Raw genomic sequence first — 20802 nt, 5'->3', positions numbered from 1 at the left:
TCAGTTAGTTGTCACCTATCAGGGAGAACAAGTGGTATTTGTCCCTTTGGGATTGGCTTATTTCACTCAGCATAATGTTTTCCAAATTCCTAACCAATTCTAACTTTCTAGGGGTATGTAATATGAGCAGGATAATGTAGCAAATGAATGGGACCCATATGTGTGTTTCCATCATACATTTCCAAAATATTTTCACATTTATAATCGCGTCTTTTTTTTAAAGATTTATTTATTGATTTATTTGACAGTCAGAGTTACACAGAGAGAGGAGAGGCAGAGAGAGAGAGAGAGAGAGAGAGAGAGAGAGAGGTCTTCCATCTGCTGGTTCACTCCCCAATTGGCCGCAACAGCTGGAGCTGAGCCGATCTGAAGCCAGGAGTTTCTTCTGGGTCTCCCACGTGGGTGCACGGGCCCAAGGACTTGTGCCGTCTTCTACTGCTTTCCCAGGACGTAGCAGAGAGCTGGATAGGAAGTGGAGCAGCCGGGTCTCAAAACAGCTCGCACATGGGATGCTGGCGCTTCAGACCAAGGCGTTAACCCGCTTGTGCCACAGCGCCAGCCCCTGTAGCCTTGTCTTTAACCACACCGCACACCTGTGAGAAAGGAAGGGCGAGTACTTCTATGCCACTTGACATATTAGGAAATTTAGGCAAATAGAGATGAAGTTAACGGCAGAGGTCTCTAGACTTTCATTGCTAGGCTCCTCCACTAAATCAAACTGGATGAGTCTTTTGGGATAATGTGAAAGGGTATGCAACTGGATTATTTGTGGAAAAGAAATAACTTGATAAATTATATTAAATTACTACAGGAGTAGATAAACAATTCTATTTCCCCTGTTGAGAATTTGCCTTTGAATCCCACTGTGAAATGGATTAGAATGTTTTGTTAGGATGTAAGCAGTATACACACCCAGAAAAGGTACATCTCATTTTCTTTCAAATGGATATTTTCTCCTGGGACTTCTTTACATTCTGAAAATTCACTTTGTTGTTGCATTCCAAGGTTTGTGGCTCTAAATGCCATAGCATTCAAGGCTAACTTTTATTGGTGATATTTGTGGTTATCACTTTCCACTGTCATCTGTCCCCTTTCCTTTGTTTTGTCTCAGAGATACAATATGATTTAGGAATGAGGGCTTTTTGATTCTTTAAGATACATTTTGGCAAATTGGTTCAGTAACTTGTTATTGAAAAGCAAAATTCATCAGGGATGTATTTATCTACTTCTTCTAAAAATAAATCTCTCATAGAGACTAGTTATTTATTCATCAGTCATGCCACATTTCTTTCTTTTTTTATTTGACAGGTAGAGTTATAGACAGTGAGAGAGAGAGACAGAGAGAAAGGTCCTCCTTCCATTGGTTCACTCCCCAAATGGCCACTATGGCCAGCGCTGCGCCGATCCGAAGCCAGGAGCCAGGTGCTTCTTCCTGGACTCCCATGTGGGTGCAGGGACCCAAGAACTGGGGCCATCCTCCACTGCCCTCCCAGGCCACATCAGAAAGCTGGACTGGAAGAGGAGCAACCAGGACTAGAACTGGCACCCATATGGGATGCTGGTGCCACAGGCAGAGGATTAACCAAGTGAGCCATGGCGCCAGCCCCACGTTTCTGTATTTTATGAGGATGTATCTGCATTCTTTTGTTAAATACGTCCATGAAAATATTTATCCTTTAAAAAAATTCACAACTTCTTCTAAAATTCAGAAATTAAACAAGAGTCATAATCCACAAGGTTGCATGCACAATGAAACTCAGATTGTCAAGGCCTCTACCTCGAGAGCACACACAGGACAGGTTGGTGGGTCAGACTGGAAGAGGCCAGACAAAGGAGACAGGAGTCCAAGCTGGAGAGGTGCTTTTTTGTTGCAACTCATGAACTCACATTTCTTGGCCCAGTCCTCTCCCTTCATCAGTCTGAGAGTTCCTTTGATGGAACTTTGGAGGCACTGTTGTCCTGACTTTCTTGAATGTGACCTAGGAGGCACCATTCAAGCCACGGCCCCTCTTACCCGTTGCAGAAGCCAAACTCTTTGGTGGCAGGGACTCTAATTTTTTGCCTGCCCATGTAGCTCATGTGCATGGCTGTTAAGATTTGGCATCTCAAAAACTGGGCATTGTGTTGAAGAACTCTGGCACCACCATATACCTGCCTCATTCTTCAGCTACATGTTTATCTCTGGATGCTTTTTTGTCATGTTGCAATCATATCAGAAATGGAAGCTTTCCTGTGCCTTCTTGGCACCAACATAGAAGAGCCAGTGAGACAAAGGAAAAGTTTTGCTGTCTGCCTGCTTTGCACACAGTTCATAGTCATTAATCGTGTTCAGCTGGACTCTTTTCTTCCATGTAGCAGACACACTGTGTTATCTTCTCCCCCAACAAACACAGCTTTCATGCGATTATTTTCTTCCAGGGAATTTGGCATTTGCCTTCCTATCAAAAACTCCCAGAGATCTTTGAAAACTACAGGTCTTTTTAAAAAAGAAAATTTTAATTTTTATTTATTTGAAAGGCAGAGCTACGGAGTGTGTGTGTGAGGGGGGTGAGACAGAGATCTTCCATCTGCTGGTTCATTCCACAAATGGCCACAACAGCCATGGCTTGTAACACTGAAGCCTGGGGCTTCTTCTAGGTCTCCCAAGTGGGTACAGCGGCCCAAGCTCTTGGATCACCCTCTGTTGACTTCCCAGGCATATTAGCAGGGAGCTGGATTGGAAGTGGAGCAGCAGGTCTCGAATCGGCACCCATTTGGGATGCCTGCTATGCCACAACGCTAGCCCCTGAAAAATACAGGCCTTGAGTCCATAGGTCCGGGGTAAGATTCTGGGCTCTGTTGTCTATCACCAGTTTCGCTACTCTAGGAACCAGTGCTCTTAAGCAAAGCGTGTCTGCCCAGAGTCCCCAAGACCATGGCCAGGGTTCCTGATTTGGTGGGAGGACTCACAGGACTCATCATGTGGTCATACTCCTGACTGTGATGTATTTCAGCAGAAGAAGCCAGTTTACCAGGAAGGGAAAGGAACCTGGGGAGACTAGACACAAGCTGATGAGAATCCTCTCCGTGTGTAATCACCCAGGACTGATTCAAATCTGACACTGAATCGTGACATCACCTGTGGAATGTTGCCTGCCGGGACGCTCACCAGAAACCCAGTGCTCACTCAAGAATTTGATGGGGGACTTGTCTTGTAGGCACCCTTTCTGCCAGACTCCCAGAAGGGAATCAGATATTCAATATAAACCTTGTTGGAACAAACAGTTGAGGCACCTGAAGCCACTCATCAGTTGGGAATGCTGGGACCCCTTCCAAAATCCAGGTTCCCAGATGCCAGCCAAGGGCCAACTTTGCCACCAGAGCTAAACATAGCAGTGTCAAACACATCATGTTATCTTTTTTTCTACAGGTAACTAGGTTAAAAAGTACATTAACCAAGTTTTCTATATTGGGTAGGAGGTGAACCTTCTGAATGAAAACAGACATTCAGGCCGGCGCCGCGGCTCACTAGGCTAATCCTCCGCCTAGCGGCGCCGGCACACCGGGTTCTAGTCCCGGTTGGGGCGCCGGATTCTGTCCCGGTTGCCCCTCTTCCAGGCCAACTCTCTGCTGTGGCCAGGGAGTGCAGTGGAGGATGGCCCAGGTGCTTGGGCCCTGCACCCCATGGGAGATCAGGAAAAGCACCTGGCTCCTGCCATTGGATCAGCGCGGTGCGCCGGCCGCAGCGCGCCGGCCGCGGCGGCCATTGGAGGGTGAACCAACGGCAAAGGAAGACCTTTCTCTCTGTCTCTCTCCACTCCGCCTGTCAAAAAAAAAAAAAAAAAAAAAAAAGACATTCAGGAGATGAGATATGAAATCCTGTTTCTTGAAGATTTTAACGATAAAATTCATAGACAGAATTGTCTATTCCCACGGAACATTTCCAGATGGAGAATCTGAGCATTTCATTATTCCACTTGAACATTTTCTTCCTTGTAAATGATTGGATTTTCTCTTGCGTTTGTTTATGGCCGTTTACCTTTTTGCAGTTCATTCATTCAGGTGAGTGGCGGAACAGCATGTCTCTGGTACAAAGTCCTGCTTGAACCTAATAATCAAGTCATTATCACTCAGCCTTGCTTTCCACGGTGTGAAAGCCCCTTCTCATCGGACTTGTTCTCCGTTATTTTAATCACCTCTATTGTTTCTTTCCCTTTCCCTCTCAAAAGTGTGGGCCAAAACTGGACTCAAGGTGTTTCAACTCATACTCAAGTCTGATATATATCTAAATTATTTATAGAAACCTTGAAAATTACATGTAATTTACTGTATTCTTAATAATTTAAAATAGATGAAACACATCCTTTTTTTCTTTCTTTTAAAAAAATCATTGATACAACATGCAATCATGATACAATATGCAAATTACTTTGATAATCTATTGGGTATAATTTCCTTTCTGTTAAGAGTTCTAGAAATATATTTTTTCAAGTTTTATTTATTTTTTCAAATACTGCATGTTCTCTCTTATATGTAGGATATGAAGGCTAAAATCAAAAAGAAAGAAAGAAAATACCTGAGTGTAAAGTTTTATTTATCTATTTATTAATTTGAAAGGCAGAGTCACACACACACACACACACGCACATACACACAGAGGTCTTCTATCTGTTGGTTCACTCTCCAAATGCCCACAGCAGCCAGGGCTGGGCCAGGCTGAAGCCAGGAACCAGGAACTCCATCCAGGTCCCCCACATAATGGCAGGAACTCAAGTACTTAGGCCATCATCTGCTGCCTCCCAGATTCATTAGCAAAAAGCTGAATCCAAAGCAGAGGTGGACCTAGATTCCCAGCACTCTGATACAGGATGTGGGCATCCCACCAGATGGCTTAACGTGCTGCACCACAAAGCCTGCCCCTCTGTTTTTAAAAGCAAGAATGTTTGGCTTCAGTGGAATATAGACTGAAAAAATTTCACCATGGGCCAGCAGCTGAGAACTGTTCCACAGGTCTAAGAATGATACACATGCCGAAGAAGAACCTCCTCTCAGTCTTGGATGCGGAAACTCCTAGTGACAGCTTGCTGTGCTTCTACTACACTTGCCTGTCACTGACAGCTTGTACTGCCCGTTTCTTCTAACAGTTCTCCCCTGAACTGTCTACTCCTTTCCCGCTTGTGGTCTACAGTAATCCCATGTTCATCTCTTCTGTGTGCATTTTTCCATTTCTCCCTCTCTTTCATTTCAAAATTTACTTATTAAAAGCCATTTACTTATTAAATGACTGTCTTCCTATATTTACATGACTTCCTATATTGAACTATTGCTGTTCATAATATTAAAGTCATTAAAGATGGTATCCCCATAACTTAGAGGATGTTCAACCCCATCTAATTGCATGTCCTTGGGAAACCTGATGAGGTTAGTTTTGATATTCTCGCCCAAGAAATGAAAAGTTTGAATAAAGTGAGTCTTGTGACCATTCTGAGTACAGAACTATAATATTAGGGTTTTTTTTTTTTTTTTTTACTGAGAACTTTAATGTTGTGTTCTATAGACTGATTTTAAAGAATCCAAAAATAATCATTTTTTCCCAGAGTGTCTTCTCTAACTATAAAGCTATCATTGAATAAAAGCAAAAGAATTCCAAAACACTAAAGAAGGCTTAGAAGAGGATCTGTGACATTTTTTTGAGAATCAAATCTTTCATTACCACCAGGCCCAGCTGTTTAAAGTAAGGCAATTGTGGTGGTGTAGGGATGTCCAAGAAAAGCATCAGCGGCATTATCAGTGTTAACTGTTTCCTTGGAAGGAAATGGTGGGGTGCGAGTGTACCTGCGTGCTATCTGGGGTCAGGAAGAACCTGAAGCTGAAAGAGCATGAGACCGTGGAGTTTGCCCAATGATGTATATTTTTACCAACAGGGATCTTACCGCACACATTCTTTAGACGACCATTTGATTTGGTGGGTAGTTAACACGTGCATTTATTTCACAGTTTCACATTTTACAGTTATCCTCAGATAATGTTTAAAAGGGGCTTCAGAGCAAATATTTCAAGCCTTTTTTTTTTTAACAAAAAATCACAAATATGATCAAAGCATACAAACACATTCCACCTCTTTTAATCAACTCATTCCAATTAGAAACATTCTGTTAGCATATAGGCTGATCAAACCCTTTGAAATGGAATTGTAGACATATCGCAATGGGAAAATTGAGAGTCTATGGATATAGGGAGTTGTAGAAGAGAAATGATCTCTAAAACCATGGTTTATTTCTGAAAGAAAAGGTGAAATTGTGCATTTATTAGAAAAAGAAGTTAAAGAATTAAGACAGTGGGATCCTTCAACATAACCAAAACAGGAGGCTTTACCCTGGCACACTCACAAATCACCATATGTGTGCTGTTAGCTTAGCTTGGCCAGGGAACCGGAAGAGATGCATGTTTGTGCTTCTTACGTTGAAGTGAGACTGGCTGGGCTTGGAGAAGATAGCTCACCTGTTACCTGAACATAGGTTCTTTAAGTGTCCATTATTAGAAAGTCCAGAACCCAGGGCCAACATTCTGCTGCTCATGTATGCAGATAAGCCACTCAGAGTGGTCCAGCCAGAAGGATCAGGGATCTGCGCAAGGCCAAGGTTACTTGAGCTAAGACACTTGTTTCTGGGCGATACAGCTCATTATCTAGGAAGCATTATTCCTGGTCATGAGAGCATAGGGATGAAAGCTCCTCTTGGAAAGATGCAGGGGATTTTCAGCTTGGAAAGCATTGCTGAATACTAGAGCAGCAAAAATGACAGAGGACTCGGACTGTGTCAACCTGGTGCTTTCAGTACCTCACCAGTTTGTGAGTGCAGGCAGCTAGAAAATGGACTCAATTCTGCAAGTCTTCATGTCAAAGTCCAGATGTAGACATCTAGAACAGACATGAAAATTCTTCCATTTCAACCCTTGTTTCTGGAAAAGCAATAGGAATTCTAAACCAATAGGAATGGTTTGGAACTGATGTACTTATAATAGTAAAATGATGAGACATGCTTAAGGCAGGAGTGATGTCCCCATGTCCTTCCAGTCTGGGGAATCCATTACATCTTGGGAACAGGGATTCCTGCTTTAGATTATTGATTCATTAACTTTTCTTTCACTTATACTTGATTTTTTAATGACAGAACTTACTGGAATTTGGGGACAATTCTGTGCTATTAAATAATACTCATCACTAAAAACTCATCTTGCTATTGAGCTAGTTCAGTGACTTTCAGTGAATTGAAAGCCCACGTTGCATTTGAATCAAAAACGAAAACTGGAAACTATTACTCCCTGCATAGATAACAATCTGCTATATAAACATGGCAGAAATTTAATAGTGTGTATGGTTAACTGAGAAACAACCCCTGACACTTGCTGGTTACCTGATACATGGAACAGAGTCCTTCCCATTTTCCATAGAAGGTGAATCCAGCCCAGGGCGTCACTGAGCAAGCAGCCTGGAGTAGGTTTGTAAGCTTGGGCTCCAGGGGGGTGTCCTTTATACATAAATACGAGAGAGGAACAGGCAGGTATTTCCATTCCATGTACAACCACTTGATCTGGTGGGTAGCTAAATGGTGTATTTATTTCACACTTTCACATCCTTACAGTAATCTTTAGATAATATTTAAATAGGGTTTAAGAGCAGTTACTTCCTTTTAAATATATATTTTTAAAAATTACAAATATGATCAAACCATACAACCACATTCCACCTCTTTCAATCAACCCATTCTTACGAGAAATATTTTGTTAGCAGATCAGGAGATCAAACCCATTGAAATGGAATTGCACAAGTATCTCAATGGGAAAAAGGGTCAGGGCTAGTGTTGGGTGCTGCTAGGATTTCTATGCAATTTAGAATAATAGTTGGAAGTCCATTCTTTGAGGAAAAATGTTCAAATGTTATTTTAGTTATTTGTAGTACCATTAGATTAGGGTGCTCAGTTGGTCTAGGGTACAATTTACATCATTACTTTGTTCTGTTGAGGATCTACAGCATGCAGAAAGTTCAACTTTGTCTCAAAAATACATGTAATATGCCCAGTAAAATACATTGGCTAACATAAAAACCAAAGGAAACAGTAATTTAGAATAGCGATCAACATTACTGGGGTTTTGAATTGTGAAATAATCAACAATCCGGCCCATTTTTTCTCGGAAGACAAACTTAAACTTGTCACTGGTTTTCATTGTCAAGTCACTGTAGTTGACATTATCACCAGAAATTTCAATGCTGGCAAAGCTGATCTTTCGTTTAAAACTGGAAATGGAGCTGTTGATGATGTTGGTAATGTTGACTTCTTCCACTTCCTTCGTTGTTCCCTAGTTCACAGACAATATGTTAGCTTGGAAGACTGGATGCAGCAAAATAAATACAGAAAAAAGTTTAGGGGTTTCTGTATTGAATAATTAGGATTAATATTCGTGGCATTGTGTGCCTCTGAAATTGGCTAGCAAGACAGATTTGGAGTACTGTTATCTTACCCGCAGGTCACCAGCACGTATAACAGGGTGGATTACAACTGCCCACTCTGGATATGCAGAGCTGTGTACTCAATCCCAAAGACTCAGGGTTCAAATCCCATTCTGTGTCTCATTATTGTGGAACTTTAGCTACCTTCATCTGGTTAAGATTCAATATCCCTGCCTGCAAAATGGTGATATTGATCATTAAAACCCACTTCATGAGATGGTTGAGAAGACAAATGGTAAAAAATTATGAAAAGCATCTGGTAGGTGTTTGATGAATTCCATTCTGTTCTGGGGAAAAGGGGGCAACATTATAAGAGCTGGTAGAAATCAGCTAAGTCTGAGATCTGCACCACGTAAGTAGTAACACTCCTTGCAACTTCAGGGGATTTTTCATTCTCCAACATGACTAGGGCAACACAGAATGCGGGCAGTGTAGTGGTATCAGAGAGTGTGGCCAGTCCGTTACTAGGTATGGGGTCTTGGATAAGCTACCTCCCTCTTGGAGTGGCAGATTCCTCAACAGTAAAATCAAGACAACAATGGTACTCATTTCTTTGTGTTGTTGAGTGGACTGATGGAGGTGTTGCTAGGTGTTTAGGGTATAGCAAGTACTCTATAGTGTATCTACTACTCCACACAAGCATTTGGTGTCTTTAGTGGAAGATCTCAGTAATTTTCCAACCTTCCTTCTGTCCACCTAGCAACTCTAGATTATTTTGGGGTAATTAAACTTATTTCCTCTTAGGGAAGCCCAAAAGAGTAAAGCAATTGAAACGCACATTCTTCTTTGGCTAGCACACATGAACATCTGCTGGTGGTACTTGGGTAGTAGGAATGTATAACTCACTGTTCACGGAGTCAAGCACAAGGGGAAAAGCAACTGAATCTCTGGGCTGTTCTCATGCCTCATTTTCTCACTATTGGACTGTGAGGTCCAGCACTTTGCTAAAGGCGGCCCCCCTTCTGGATGGGATCTCTATCATTTTCTTGTCTGGTAGCATGAGCTTTAATGTGTAAATATCCAAACAACCCCAGGGTTCCCTGAGCCTGAAAAGTAATGGTTAGGAGCATGACCCATTGACCACTGCAAGTGGGAATGACAGAGAAGTGTCAGGCTTTGGAGCCAAGGGGATTTGGGCTGGAGTCCCCACTCTGCCTCTTACTACCCATGTTCCTGGTATATTACTGATCTTATTCTTCAGATTCCAAAACTGTAAAAATGGAGATAACAACATCACTGGATTGTTAGGAGTGTTTGAAATGACACAATATTTGATGGGCTGGGGTTTGGTTGCAGAGGGTTAAGCCACCACTTGTAAAGTCAGCTTGAGTCCTGGTTGCTCTACTTCTGAACCAACTTCCTGCTAATGTGCCTAGGAAGGCAGAAGATGACGACTCAAGTGCTTGGGCCCCTGTCACCAATATGGGAGACTGGGGTGGAGTTCCTGGCTCTTGGATGTGGCCTGGCACAGGCCTGGCTATTGCTGGCATTTGGGCTATGAACCAGCAGATGGAAGCTTGCTCTCTCTCTCTCTCCCTCTCCCTCCTTCTCCAACACTGCCTTTCAAACAAATGAATGAATAAATAAACGAATCTTTAAAATAATACACTATTTGTCAAGGGTTTATTACTATGTCTGGCATGTGTAAATACTTGATAAATAATAACCATTATTATTCAGAGAACTGGACCATGGTATTCTACTGCTAAGTCAAATAATGAGCATCTTTCCCATTAGCAAAAAATCAAAGAAATTTGTCACAATTTAATTTTTCCACATATTCAGTAAACCATTACTTTTATAGTTTAACATAAGAATATAACAAAATAATTAAATAGTAACTATTATTAATTAATCAGAACTTTGTAAGCAGCTGATAACGTTTTGTTTTATGCTGGATTTTTGTCAGTGTTTGTTCTGGTAGTGGTGATTTTGTGTTGCCTATGTGTAACACACTCTTTTCTGCTGGAGATTAAATGTACTGCTGTTTCATTGAATTTGGTGAAAAGAACAGTCAAGGGCGCTGCGACTTTCAGATGTGTCTGGCTGAACAAGGACAAGACTCAGTGGAGCAAAGTGAATCACTGGGGGTCAGGAGCAGGGCCAGCTCGTGGCTACAAAACCAGCACATGACACAGGTGAGAGACAGGGACCTCAAAATTCTTACCCTATCTTTGGCTGCCATCTGCTGTAAGGAGCTGTAGTGAGCAACTGCGTATTCCAGCAAGGCCCCAAACACGAAGCTAAAGCAGATCCCCAGGTACACGTCGATGGCCTTTATGAAGCAGTTGGTGTTAGGAAGAGAAGTGCGGGACCCAATCATCAGTGTGGTCATGGATAACACAGTGGTCACGCCTGGGAAAGCAGGCAGGAAAGATTCCAGTTAATCCCCATCACCCAGCACAGTGTTTCCATTCTGGAATTGGCAGAGGGAGGACACGACTCAGAAATGGAACATATCTGGTTTTGAAAAGCATGCAACGTGGGGGCTGGGGCTGTTGTGTAACCGCCTGCAGTGCCGGCAGCCCATATGGGTGTCGGTTAGAGTCCCAGCTGCTCTGCTTCTGATCCAGCTCCCTGCTCATGCACCTGGGACAGTAGCGGAGGGTGGTCAAGTGCTTGGACCCCTGCACCCACGTGGGAGACCAGAAGAAGCTCCTGGCTTTGGCCTGGCCCAGCCCCGGCTGTTGCAGCCATCTGGGGAGTAAACCAGCAGATGGAAGATTCTCTTTCTCTCTCTGAATCTCAGCCTTTCAAATAAATAAATAAACAAATTAAAAAAAAAAAAAGCATGCAACCTTCTTGACCAGAGTTGAGTTGATTTGTCTTTTTTTTTTTTTTTTTGACAGGCGGAGTGGAGAGAGACAGAGAGAAAGGTCTTCCTTTGCCGTTGGTTCACCCTCCAATGGCCGCCACCGCTGGTGCGCTGCGGCTGGCGCACCGTGCTGATCCGAAGGTAGGAGCCAGGTACTTCTCCTGGTCTCCCATGGGGTGCAGGGCCCAAGCACTTGGGCCATCCTCCACTGCCTTCCTGGGCCGCAGCAGAGAGCTGGCCTGGAAGAGGGGCAACCGGGACAGAATCCGGCACCCCGACCGGGACTAGAACCCGGTGTGCCGGTGCCGCTAGGTGGAGGATTAGCCTATTGAGCCCCGGCGCCGGCCTGTCCATTTCTTATAGACATGACTGGTAAGGATTTCTAAATGCATTACCCCTTATCTTCCTCGATGTGGGTTAGTGAGCACACAAAATAACCAACAATGGATCTTATCACAATTACCTGTCACTGTAAAACATAAGTTTAAAAATGCACTACTGCTGCAGTAGTCTCTTTCTGTCTCTGACTCTCTCTCTGTGAAAAAAGTCGCTCAAGAAACCAACTATTGGAACTACCTCGTTAATATCAAGAAAATAATGGCAGGAAGTAAAAAAAGGTGAGTATCTGGTAGCCCGATTTTGGCCACCTGTGGGAGCCGCTTACCAATGCAGGTTCTCGCAGGAACTGAATCGAGGGAGATCCAAAATGACACCCAGGACAACACCACCAAGAAAGTGGAGGGGACGTAGGTTTCCAAAATGAAATACAGGACATTCCTCCGAAGCTCAAATTGCAAGACCAGGCGTGTGTAATTTCCTGAGGGGATTAACAAGAGCTGTGAAATCATGCCTGTTCACGAAGCGCCATGGTTTCCCCAGGGATATTTAACTCAGCTAGACTCATGTTAAGCCCTCTACTATTCATGAAAACCTAGTTAATTTGAATTGTCAGTATGGTTTCCACAAAAGGCATTGCTGTAGCCTGGGGTGGAGTTATAGGGATGCTTCTGCCCCCACCATGTTCTCTTTGTGTGTTTCTCTTTCACAGTATTCATACAGCGCAGTATTCCAATGACATCATAACCACTGGTTTCTGTGACATCTACCTCACCAGGATGTGAGCCTCTGGGGAAAAAACCCCCTCCCTTCCTCCCTCCCTCCCTCCCTCCCTCTCTCCCTCCCTCCCTTTCTACCATCCTTTCTTCTTTCAAGATTATTTACTTATTTGAAAGTCAAAGTTATGGAGAGTAAAAGAGAGATCTTCCACTTGCTGGTTCACTCCTCAAATGGCCACAATGACCAGAGCTGGGCCAGGCTGAAACCAGGAGCCAGAAGCTTTGGGTCTCCTTAGTGGGTGGCCAGGGTCCAAGTACTTGGGTCATCTTCCACTGTTTTCCCAGTCTCATTAGCAAGAAATTGGATTGGAAGTAGTGCAGCTGGGACTCAAACCGGCACCCATATGGGATGCCAGCACTGCAGATGGCAGCTTAACCTGCTGTGCTACAGCACTGGCCCTCTTTTTTATTTTTTAAGATTTATTCATTTGTTTGTTTATTTCTTTATTTGAAAGGCAGAATAACAGAAGCAGAGAGAGAGAGAGAGAGAGAGAGAGAGAGAGAGATCTATCTTCTATACACTGGTATAGTCTCCAAATGGCCACAATGGCTAGGGCTGATCGCAGCCTGACTCTTTCACAAGTAGGTATTCGATAAATATCTGTTTAATGGATAGTACCTGTATCCATTTTCCAAGGCCATGAGAAATCTTTCAAAAAGTGTGTGGAGGGGCAGCCATATGTCTGAACAGTTTAGATACTGTTTTGGGCACCTGCATTTCCTATCTGAGTGCCCGACTTTGAATCCCAGCTCTGCCCTTGATTCTAGCATTCCTGCTAACGTGCACCCTGAAAGGCAGCAAGTAGGGGGGTCACCACCACCCATGTGGGAGACTCAGACTGAGTTCCTGGCTCCTGGATTCCACCTGTGCTGATCCTGGCTGTTGCAGGAATCTGGGGAGTGAGCCAGTAGATGGGAGATCTCTGTCTCTCTGCCTTTGAGATAAAATAAATGAATAAATAAAGATTTAAAAGCAATTTGTGTAAAGTCAATATGTGAAAAAATATGCATGGATTTCAAAAAATTTGCACCGAAATGAACTCATATTTTCAAGTTCACTTTTTTGATGAACTTTTTGAAGTGCCCTCACACTATGGAATGGACCTACTGGAGCTCTTAGATAGAATTTAATTTTTGATGATTTCAGAGGCATCCTGGACTTAATTGTACTTTGTGACCATCCTTTGGACACCACAAATATATTCTGGATGTGGGGAATGAAGGTAACAGACAGCTATGGCTCATAGAATTCCCTGTGGCACACGGACTGCTGGAGCACAACACACGCCCCTGGGTTGGAAGATCCAGTGACCCACCCGCCATGCCTCACGTAGGGCAGGAGAGCACAGAGCAGACATAGCAGCAGCAGGCAGGACGGACAGGTGGAGAGGGTCCCCCCTGAGACAGGAGAAGTCTGAAGAGTGGCGTGGGCAATAAGCAGCGAAGTGGATGAGTGCCGCTCCTCCCTAATGCCACGCCCACAGTTAAGTCTGGGACTGAAACTTGTACTATTAGGTAACTGCAACAGAAATATTCCTGGGGGAATATAGTATAGGATACAAATATTTAATTTTAGAGCCAGATGGGACCCAAGAGATTACTTTTTATTTTACTTTGTTGGAGCAGAAATCAAGACAGGAAGTTTTAGCCCCTTGACTAAGGATCCATAGTTGATGTGAGAAGCAAGATTAAAAACCAGGTCTTTTCCTCGAATAGCTAAAGCAATCTTGCACAACCAAAACAAAGCCGGAGGCATCACAATACCAGATTTCAGGACATACTACAGGGCAGTTGTAATCAAAACAGCATGGTACTGGTACAGAAACAGATGGATAGACCAATGGAACAGAATAGAAACACCAGAAATCAATCTGAACATCTACAGCCAACTTATATTTGATCAAGGATCTAAAACTAATTCCTGGAGTAAGAACAGTCTATTCAATACATGGTGCTGGGAAAACTGGATTTCCACATGTAGAAACATGAAGCAAGACCCCTACCTTACACCTTACACAAAAATCCACTAACATGGATTAAAGACCTAAATCTACGATCCGACACCATCAAATTATTAGAAAACATTGGAGAAACCCTGAAAGATATAGGCACAGGCAAAGACTTCTCAGAAAAGACCCCAGAGGCACAGGCAGTCAAAGCCAAAATTAACATTTGGGATTGCATCAAATTGAGAAGTTTCTGTACTGCAAAAGAAACAGTCAGGAAAGTGAAGAGGCAACTGACAGAATGGGAAAAAATATTTGTGAAGTATGCAATAGACAAAGGATTAATAACCAGAATCTACAAAGAGATCAAGAAACTCCACAACAACAAAACAACCCCCCCCCCACTTAAGAGATGGGCCAATGACCTCAATAGACATTTTTCAAAAGAGGAAATCCAAATACTAACAGGTAGAATTAAAAAGGGAGAGAACGATCCAACATGGGAAGTGGGATACACAGCAGACTCATAGAATGGCGGATGTCCTAAACAGCACTCTGGCCTCAGAATCAGCCCTTAAGGCATGTGGATCTGGCTGAAAAGCCCATGAGAGTATTTCAGGCATGGAAAGGCAAGACACTCTGGGGAAAAAAAAAACTAAAAGAAAGATCTCTGCGAGTGAGATCCCTGTGGAAAGAATGGGTCATCAAAGAAGGAGGTACCTTTCTCTGAAGGGAGGAGAGAACTTCCACTTTGACTATTGCCTTGTCTAAATAAGATCAGAGTTTGTGATCTCAAGAGACTTCCATAGCCTTGGCAACTCATGACAAGAGCCTCAGGTGATTACTGACGTCATAAACAAGAGTGTCAATTGTTAAATCAACAACAGGAGTCACTGTGCACTTACTCCCCATGTAGGATCTCTGTCCTTAATGTGTTGTACTATGTGAATGAACAATATAACTAGTACTCAAACAGTACTTTACACTCTGTGTTTCTGTGTGGGCGCAAACTGTTAAAATCTTTACTTAATGTATACTAAATTGATCTTCTGTATATAAAGATAATTGAAAATGAATCTTGATGTGAATGGGATGGGAGAAGGAGCAGGAGATAGAAGGGTTGTGGGTGGGAGGGAAGTTATGGGGGGGAAAAAGCCATTGTAATCCAAAAGCTGTACTTTGGAAATTTATATTTATTAAATAAAAGTTAAAAAAAAACAGGTCTTTTGCCCTGTGCTTCAGGGATATTCTATGATTTTGCATTACTTGCTTTATGTTCTTGATTTTCAAATTCAGTGTATCAAAAAAAAAAAAAAAAAAAAAGCTCTGAGAATCAATGTTTGACTAAATAACAGCCCTCTCCTGAATATAGAGCAGGTTTGTGCTGCCTGCAATTAAATGATTTTGGAAACTGAAGTCATTTTTTCACATGAACCCAAATGGAAATCCGGATTTGGCAAGCTACACCAGCATCATCCTGACTTATATGTTATTTTAAAAAAATACTATAATTATTCATCCATTCTAAAAAGTCAGGAAAGATAATTGCTTACAATTTGAAAAATAGGAAAAGTGGGGGAACAACCACTTTTCTTTGCAGTCTTCTAGTTTTTAGGTAATTGTGCCCTTGATGTACATATGAATGCCAGGGTCATCTAGACGCCACTAAAATGCTGAGAAAAACTTTCAGAGTGCCAATATGGATGGGGATAATCCTTCTTTATACTATTATCACAAGGAAGTGGGAACAAAGTGACAACTGCATAGACCAAACAAATTCACATATTTTGGAAAATATCTGCCTAAAAATGCCAAGGACTGAGAAATCCAAGTTCAGTAAATGAAGTGAGCAAATAATTTTCTCTCCCAAGCTCGCAATAATTAATTGTTCATGTTCTCGTTGGATCTGCCTATGTTCTTCATTTGTGTATTCTTTAAATATTGATTTTTATTTATTTGAAAGGCAGAGTTACAAAGAGAGAGGGAGAGGCAGAGAGAGAGTGAGTGAGAGAGATCTTCCATGTGCCTGTTTACTCCCCAGATGGCCACAACAGCTGGGGCTGTGCCAGGCCGAAGCTGGGAACCAGGAGTTTTCTCTGGATCTCCCACGTGTGGGTACAGCGGCCAAACACTTTGGCCATCCTCTGCTGCCTTCCCAGGTGCATTAGCAGGGAGCTGGATCAGAAGTGGAGCAGCTGCGACACAAACTGTCATGCATATGGGATGCCAGCATTGTCAGACAGCAGCTTAACCCACTCCGTCACAGTGCCAGTGCCAGTGAGTCTGTTTTTTCTCATATTTTTATTCTTCAGTGGCAGAGACCTGTGTTCCGGTTCGAAACATGAGTAAATCTTATGCACAAGAGAGGCACAGGATTTGACAGCTGTTAGAAAGTATCTGGAGATAAATAGTGCCAGGCTTCAGAGCTAGCCCAGGGGTCTGCCCCACTGTGGACCAATTCTATACCAGGTGTGGGGCAGGTAGGACTGCTGAGCCCCAACTCCGCCCCTCCCACTCTGCTGAGGGATTCTGTGGACAAGAGATGACATTTCTGACTTGGCTTGCTCAATTCGTCACACCGGTTACCTGTCTCCTGCTGTGACCTGGTGACTAAGGTGAAATACCGCTGGATGGTGTACTGAGCAAGCCGCAGGTTTTCCAGCCCACGCACAGAGTCATTCCCTCTCAGCCAGGTGAACTCTACGTCATTTCCATCGTAGCCCCCTGTCAAATAAAACAGCTGGAGTCAGTGCGAGGATGAACTGATCTGGAAAATGCTGTAAGACAGAGATAGCATGAGCTCTAGCTTGAGGGTGACACCGGCAAGGATGAGTCCATGCAAAACTTGGCATGACGTCTCCAGTGCAATTGTGGAATCTATTGAGAATTAAATGACCTCCTAAGACTACCCAGGAGAGCTGGTTCTGTGCTAAGCACTATATACACCTGGTGGCTGCTAAGCCTTTAGAAGTGACCTTTGGGACTGGCGCTGTGGTGCAGTGGGTTAGCGCCCTGGCCTGAAGCGCTGGCATCCCTTATGGGCGTCAGTTCGAGACCCAGCTGCTCCACTTCCGATCCAGGTCTCTGCTATGGCCTGGGAAAGCAGTGGAAGATGGCCCCTGCACCCACGTGGGAGACCCGGAGGAAGCTCCTGGCTCCTGGCTTCGGATTTGCGCAGCTAACTGGGGAGTGAACCATCGGATGGAAGACCTCTCTCTCTCTCTCTGCCTCTCCTCTCTCTGTGTAAATATTGACCTTCAGTATTTAAACAGCAGTTATGGAGCACATATCTGTGAACCAGAGAAGACCCAAGAGAGACACTGTCTTTCCAGACAGTCCAGCAGTTCTGAAGGGCTTTCCTGACACTCTGGAAGCATATTTCCACATTGGTACAAATCCAAAAGCAAAACCAAAAATCCTGTAACTTGCCACGTTATTGGCATCTGTAACATGTGTGCTTGAAACCTTAAAGCAATTTACTAATATATATGATAACAGTAGCAACAGTAACTTTTACAAAATATTTCTGTGAAATCCTTCACTCACAAACTTGCAAGAGACATTTCTGCATTTTTTCAATTCTAAAATAGGCATTTTAAATTGCTTCTTTAAAGATTTATTCATTTATTTGAAAGACAGGACACAGGGAAACAGGGAGAGAGAGAGAGAGAGAGAGAGAAAGAGAGAGAGAGAGAGAGAGAGAGGAAGAGATATATTTTCCATCTACTGTTTACTCCCCAAACAGCTGAACTAGCCAGGGTTGGGCTAGGCCCACCAGGAGTTTATTTATTTATTTACAGATTTATTTTATTTTTTGAAAGAGTTACAGAGAAAGGTAGAGACAGAGAAGTCTTCCGTCAGTGAGTCCACTCCCCAGATGGCTGCAATGGCCAGAGCTGCACCGATCCGAAGCCAGGAGCCAGGAGCCAGGAGCCCCTCCAGGTCCCCCATGGATCGGAAGAGGAGCATCCGGGACTAGAACCCATGCCCATATGGGATGCCGGCACCTCAGGCCAGGGCTTTAACCCGCTATGCCACAGCGCCAGGCCCTAAAACCAGGTGTCTAGAACTCCATCCTGGTCTCCCATATGGGTGACCATGGCCGTCTTCCTCTACCTTTCCAGGTGCATTGGCAGGAAGCTGGATCAGAAGCGGAGCAGCTGGGACTTTAACCAGCATTCCAGTATGGGATGCATCTTAACCTGCTGTGCCACTATGGTGGTTCCTAAGAGGACACATTTTTAAAAAGCTCTGAAGTTTGCATGAATCTTACAGTGTGTGTGTGTGTGTGTATGTGTGTATTATAGTTTGCATTTTTTCCTAAATATGATTATTCAATAAACACTGTCCCTTAGAATTGAGGGACTATATGTTTTCCCATTGTATACATAAAAATTCTTATATTCAGAGAGTTTGCTTAACTTTCTCAAGATCAGAAGGCAAGCTAGAAAAAAAATCAGGATTGTAAAATAGAAAATTTTAATCTCAAAGCCCACAGATGAAGATGATAAAAATAATAATAATATCTATTGTTTAGTAAGCAACTATAAGAGCCTTATAACATTATCATCTCATTTATCTTCCAAAATGACTCTTTGAGAAGACATATTAATGGCTAATAGGTACACAAGATATTTAACATCATTAATTATTAGGAAATGCAAATCAAAATCGCAAGATACCACTTTGCACTCAATAGAGCAGCTATAATAAGAGGGACAGACAATAACTGGTGCTGAGGGCAAGCTGTCACATTGTCGAATGTTACAACTCCTATGGAAAAGAGTTTAGCAGTTTCTTAAAAACTTCAATGTAGCATTTGACCTAGAAGTCCTCTCCTAGGCATTTACCCAAGAGAAATAAAATCATGTTCACACAAAAACTTGTACACAAATGTTCACAGCGGCATTATTCCTAACACCCCAAAGATAGTAACAAACCAAGCAACCTAACCGATGAATGTACACCTGTGCCTTGCCTGTACTCTGCCTGTACGTGTACCGGTGCCTGTAGCCTTATCTATCTCTACATGAAAGAATGCTGTTGCAACTCAGGAACAAAAAGGATGAATCCCTGATCCATGCTACAGCATGTCTGAACCTCAAAAACAATCCACTAAGTGGAAGAAGCCAGATGCCAAAAACCACAGATTGTACTGCTTCCTTAATATGAAATATGTCACCAAGGCAAACCCTCAGAGACAGAGAGCAGGTTATTGTTGGGGGGCGGGTGGGGGGAATAAGGAGTGATTGCAGATGAGCACTTGGGGTCTCTCTGGGGTGACAGAAGCCTTCTTGCAAAGCAGTATGGCAATGGGTGCACAACTCCTTAAATCTACTAAAAATCTTTGCCCACTTAAAATGCACCCATTTTATGTTACGTGCATTAAACCTCAATAAGGCTGTTAAAAGACAACCCACTGAGCCAGACTATTATTTTTCCTACTTCACAGATGAGGGACTGAGGACCACAGAGGTTGGTTACTCAACAAAAGTCGCACAGCTAGTGATAAGAAAAGTCTTGTGATTTCAGTACCTGTGATTTTAAACACACAACTCCACTGCTTTCCATTTCAAAGGCTACTGAGAAATGTGACATACTGTTAAGTCTCAGTTTATGAGAGCCATTGTCTGGTGGGCTTATCTCCCTCTTCACAGGAAAGACAAATCCGGCCATAAGCTCATAGGGTATTTTCAGGTAAAAATGGAGGGCTTTCCTTTAGAAGCATGCAAAAGTATCTGGAAGCCAGCTTAGTTATCCAAACAGGTGTGGGATCCCTACTCCACCCCCTAAGTGAAAAATACCTCCAGAAGTGGGCAGTGCAATTCACACTTGGACCCTTTGCTTTGACAATGAGCAAATGCTCCCAATCCTTACACGGTTGCCTCTCTTTCCCGTATCTGGCGGATGGGGGAATTGGGAGGTGGTATCCGTTTTCTAGGGACAACGTTCAGAAGGAAATCCTTAGCAAGGGTTCTGTACCCAAATAACTGCTAATAAGCATTCAGTAAAAGATCCCTCTGCTCACTAGGGATGGTATCTGGGTAAGCAGAGCATTGAAGTTTCCAGGAGAATCTTGCGCCAGGGATTTCAGATGAGCCCAGCCAAGACACATGGAGGCCAATTACTTCTTCCACGTGGGACTAAAACGAGTCCTCTTTGTGATCAACTCAAGTTTTATTCTGCCACCAAACAGCTGTATTGTATGCAGATGGGTTTGCATGCATTTCATCAATGAGATAATTAAGCTGAATCTTTAATTAAATGTCTACTTCTGAAAAATGGCTCCTGCCTCATCGCAGGCGTGCTTCCCTGATGCTGTCCAGCGTGTCCTCACGTGCGGAGTGCCTGCTAGTCTCTGAAGCTTGACTGTCACTTCCTCCCTTCACGGCCAGGCCTTCGTGCCTTCATTCGGCCTATCTGCGGCACTGTTTCCTA

The 20802-nt window shown here is 43.2% G+C and overlaps 1 protein-coding gene across 4 annotated transcripts in view; it reads right to left on the bottom strand.

The window, feature by feature from the left end:
• Window positions 1–336: 336 nt before the first annotated feature.
• The window catches only part of GABRP (gamma-aminobutyric acid type A receptor subunit pi), a 36788-nt gene continuing 16322 nt past the window's right edge, over window positions 337–20802 (bottom strand). For 2 of the 4 annotated variants that reach the window (XM_008255379.4, XM_002710375.5), the window contains 4 exons: window positions 16951–17088; window positions 11968–12120; window positions 10656–10843; window positions 5915–8337 (listed from right to left, as the gene is read on the bottom strand). In XM_008255379.4, coding sequence (XP_008253601.1) covers window positions 8035–8337; window positions 10656–10843; window positions 11968–12120; window positions 16951–17088 — 782 coding nt within the window. In that variant the 3' untranslated portion in view covers window positions 5915–8034. Of the gene's footprint in view, window positions 594–5914; window positions 8370–10655; window positions 10844–11967; window positions 12121–16950; window positions 17089–20802 lie in introns of those variants that run through there. The other 2 variants (XM_017341251.3, XM_017341252.3) reach the window with 2 other exon arrangements.

The sequence above is a fragment of the Oryctolagus cuniculus genome, chromosome 6, assembly GCF_964237555.1.
Source record: "Oryctolagus cuniculus chromosome 6, mOryCun1.1, whole genome shotgun sequence".
Taxonomy (NCBI): Eukaryota; Metazoa; Chordata; class Mammalia; order Lagomorpha; family Leporidae; genus Oryctolagus; species Oryctolagus cuniculus.
Note: the sequence above shows the minus strand (reverse complement) of the source record. Positions and strands in the feature narration are given on the sequence as shown.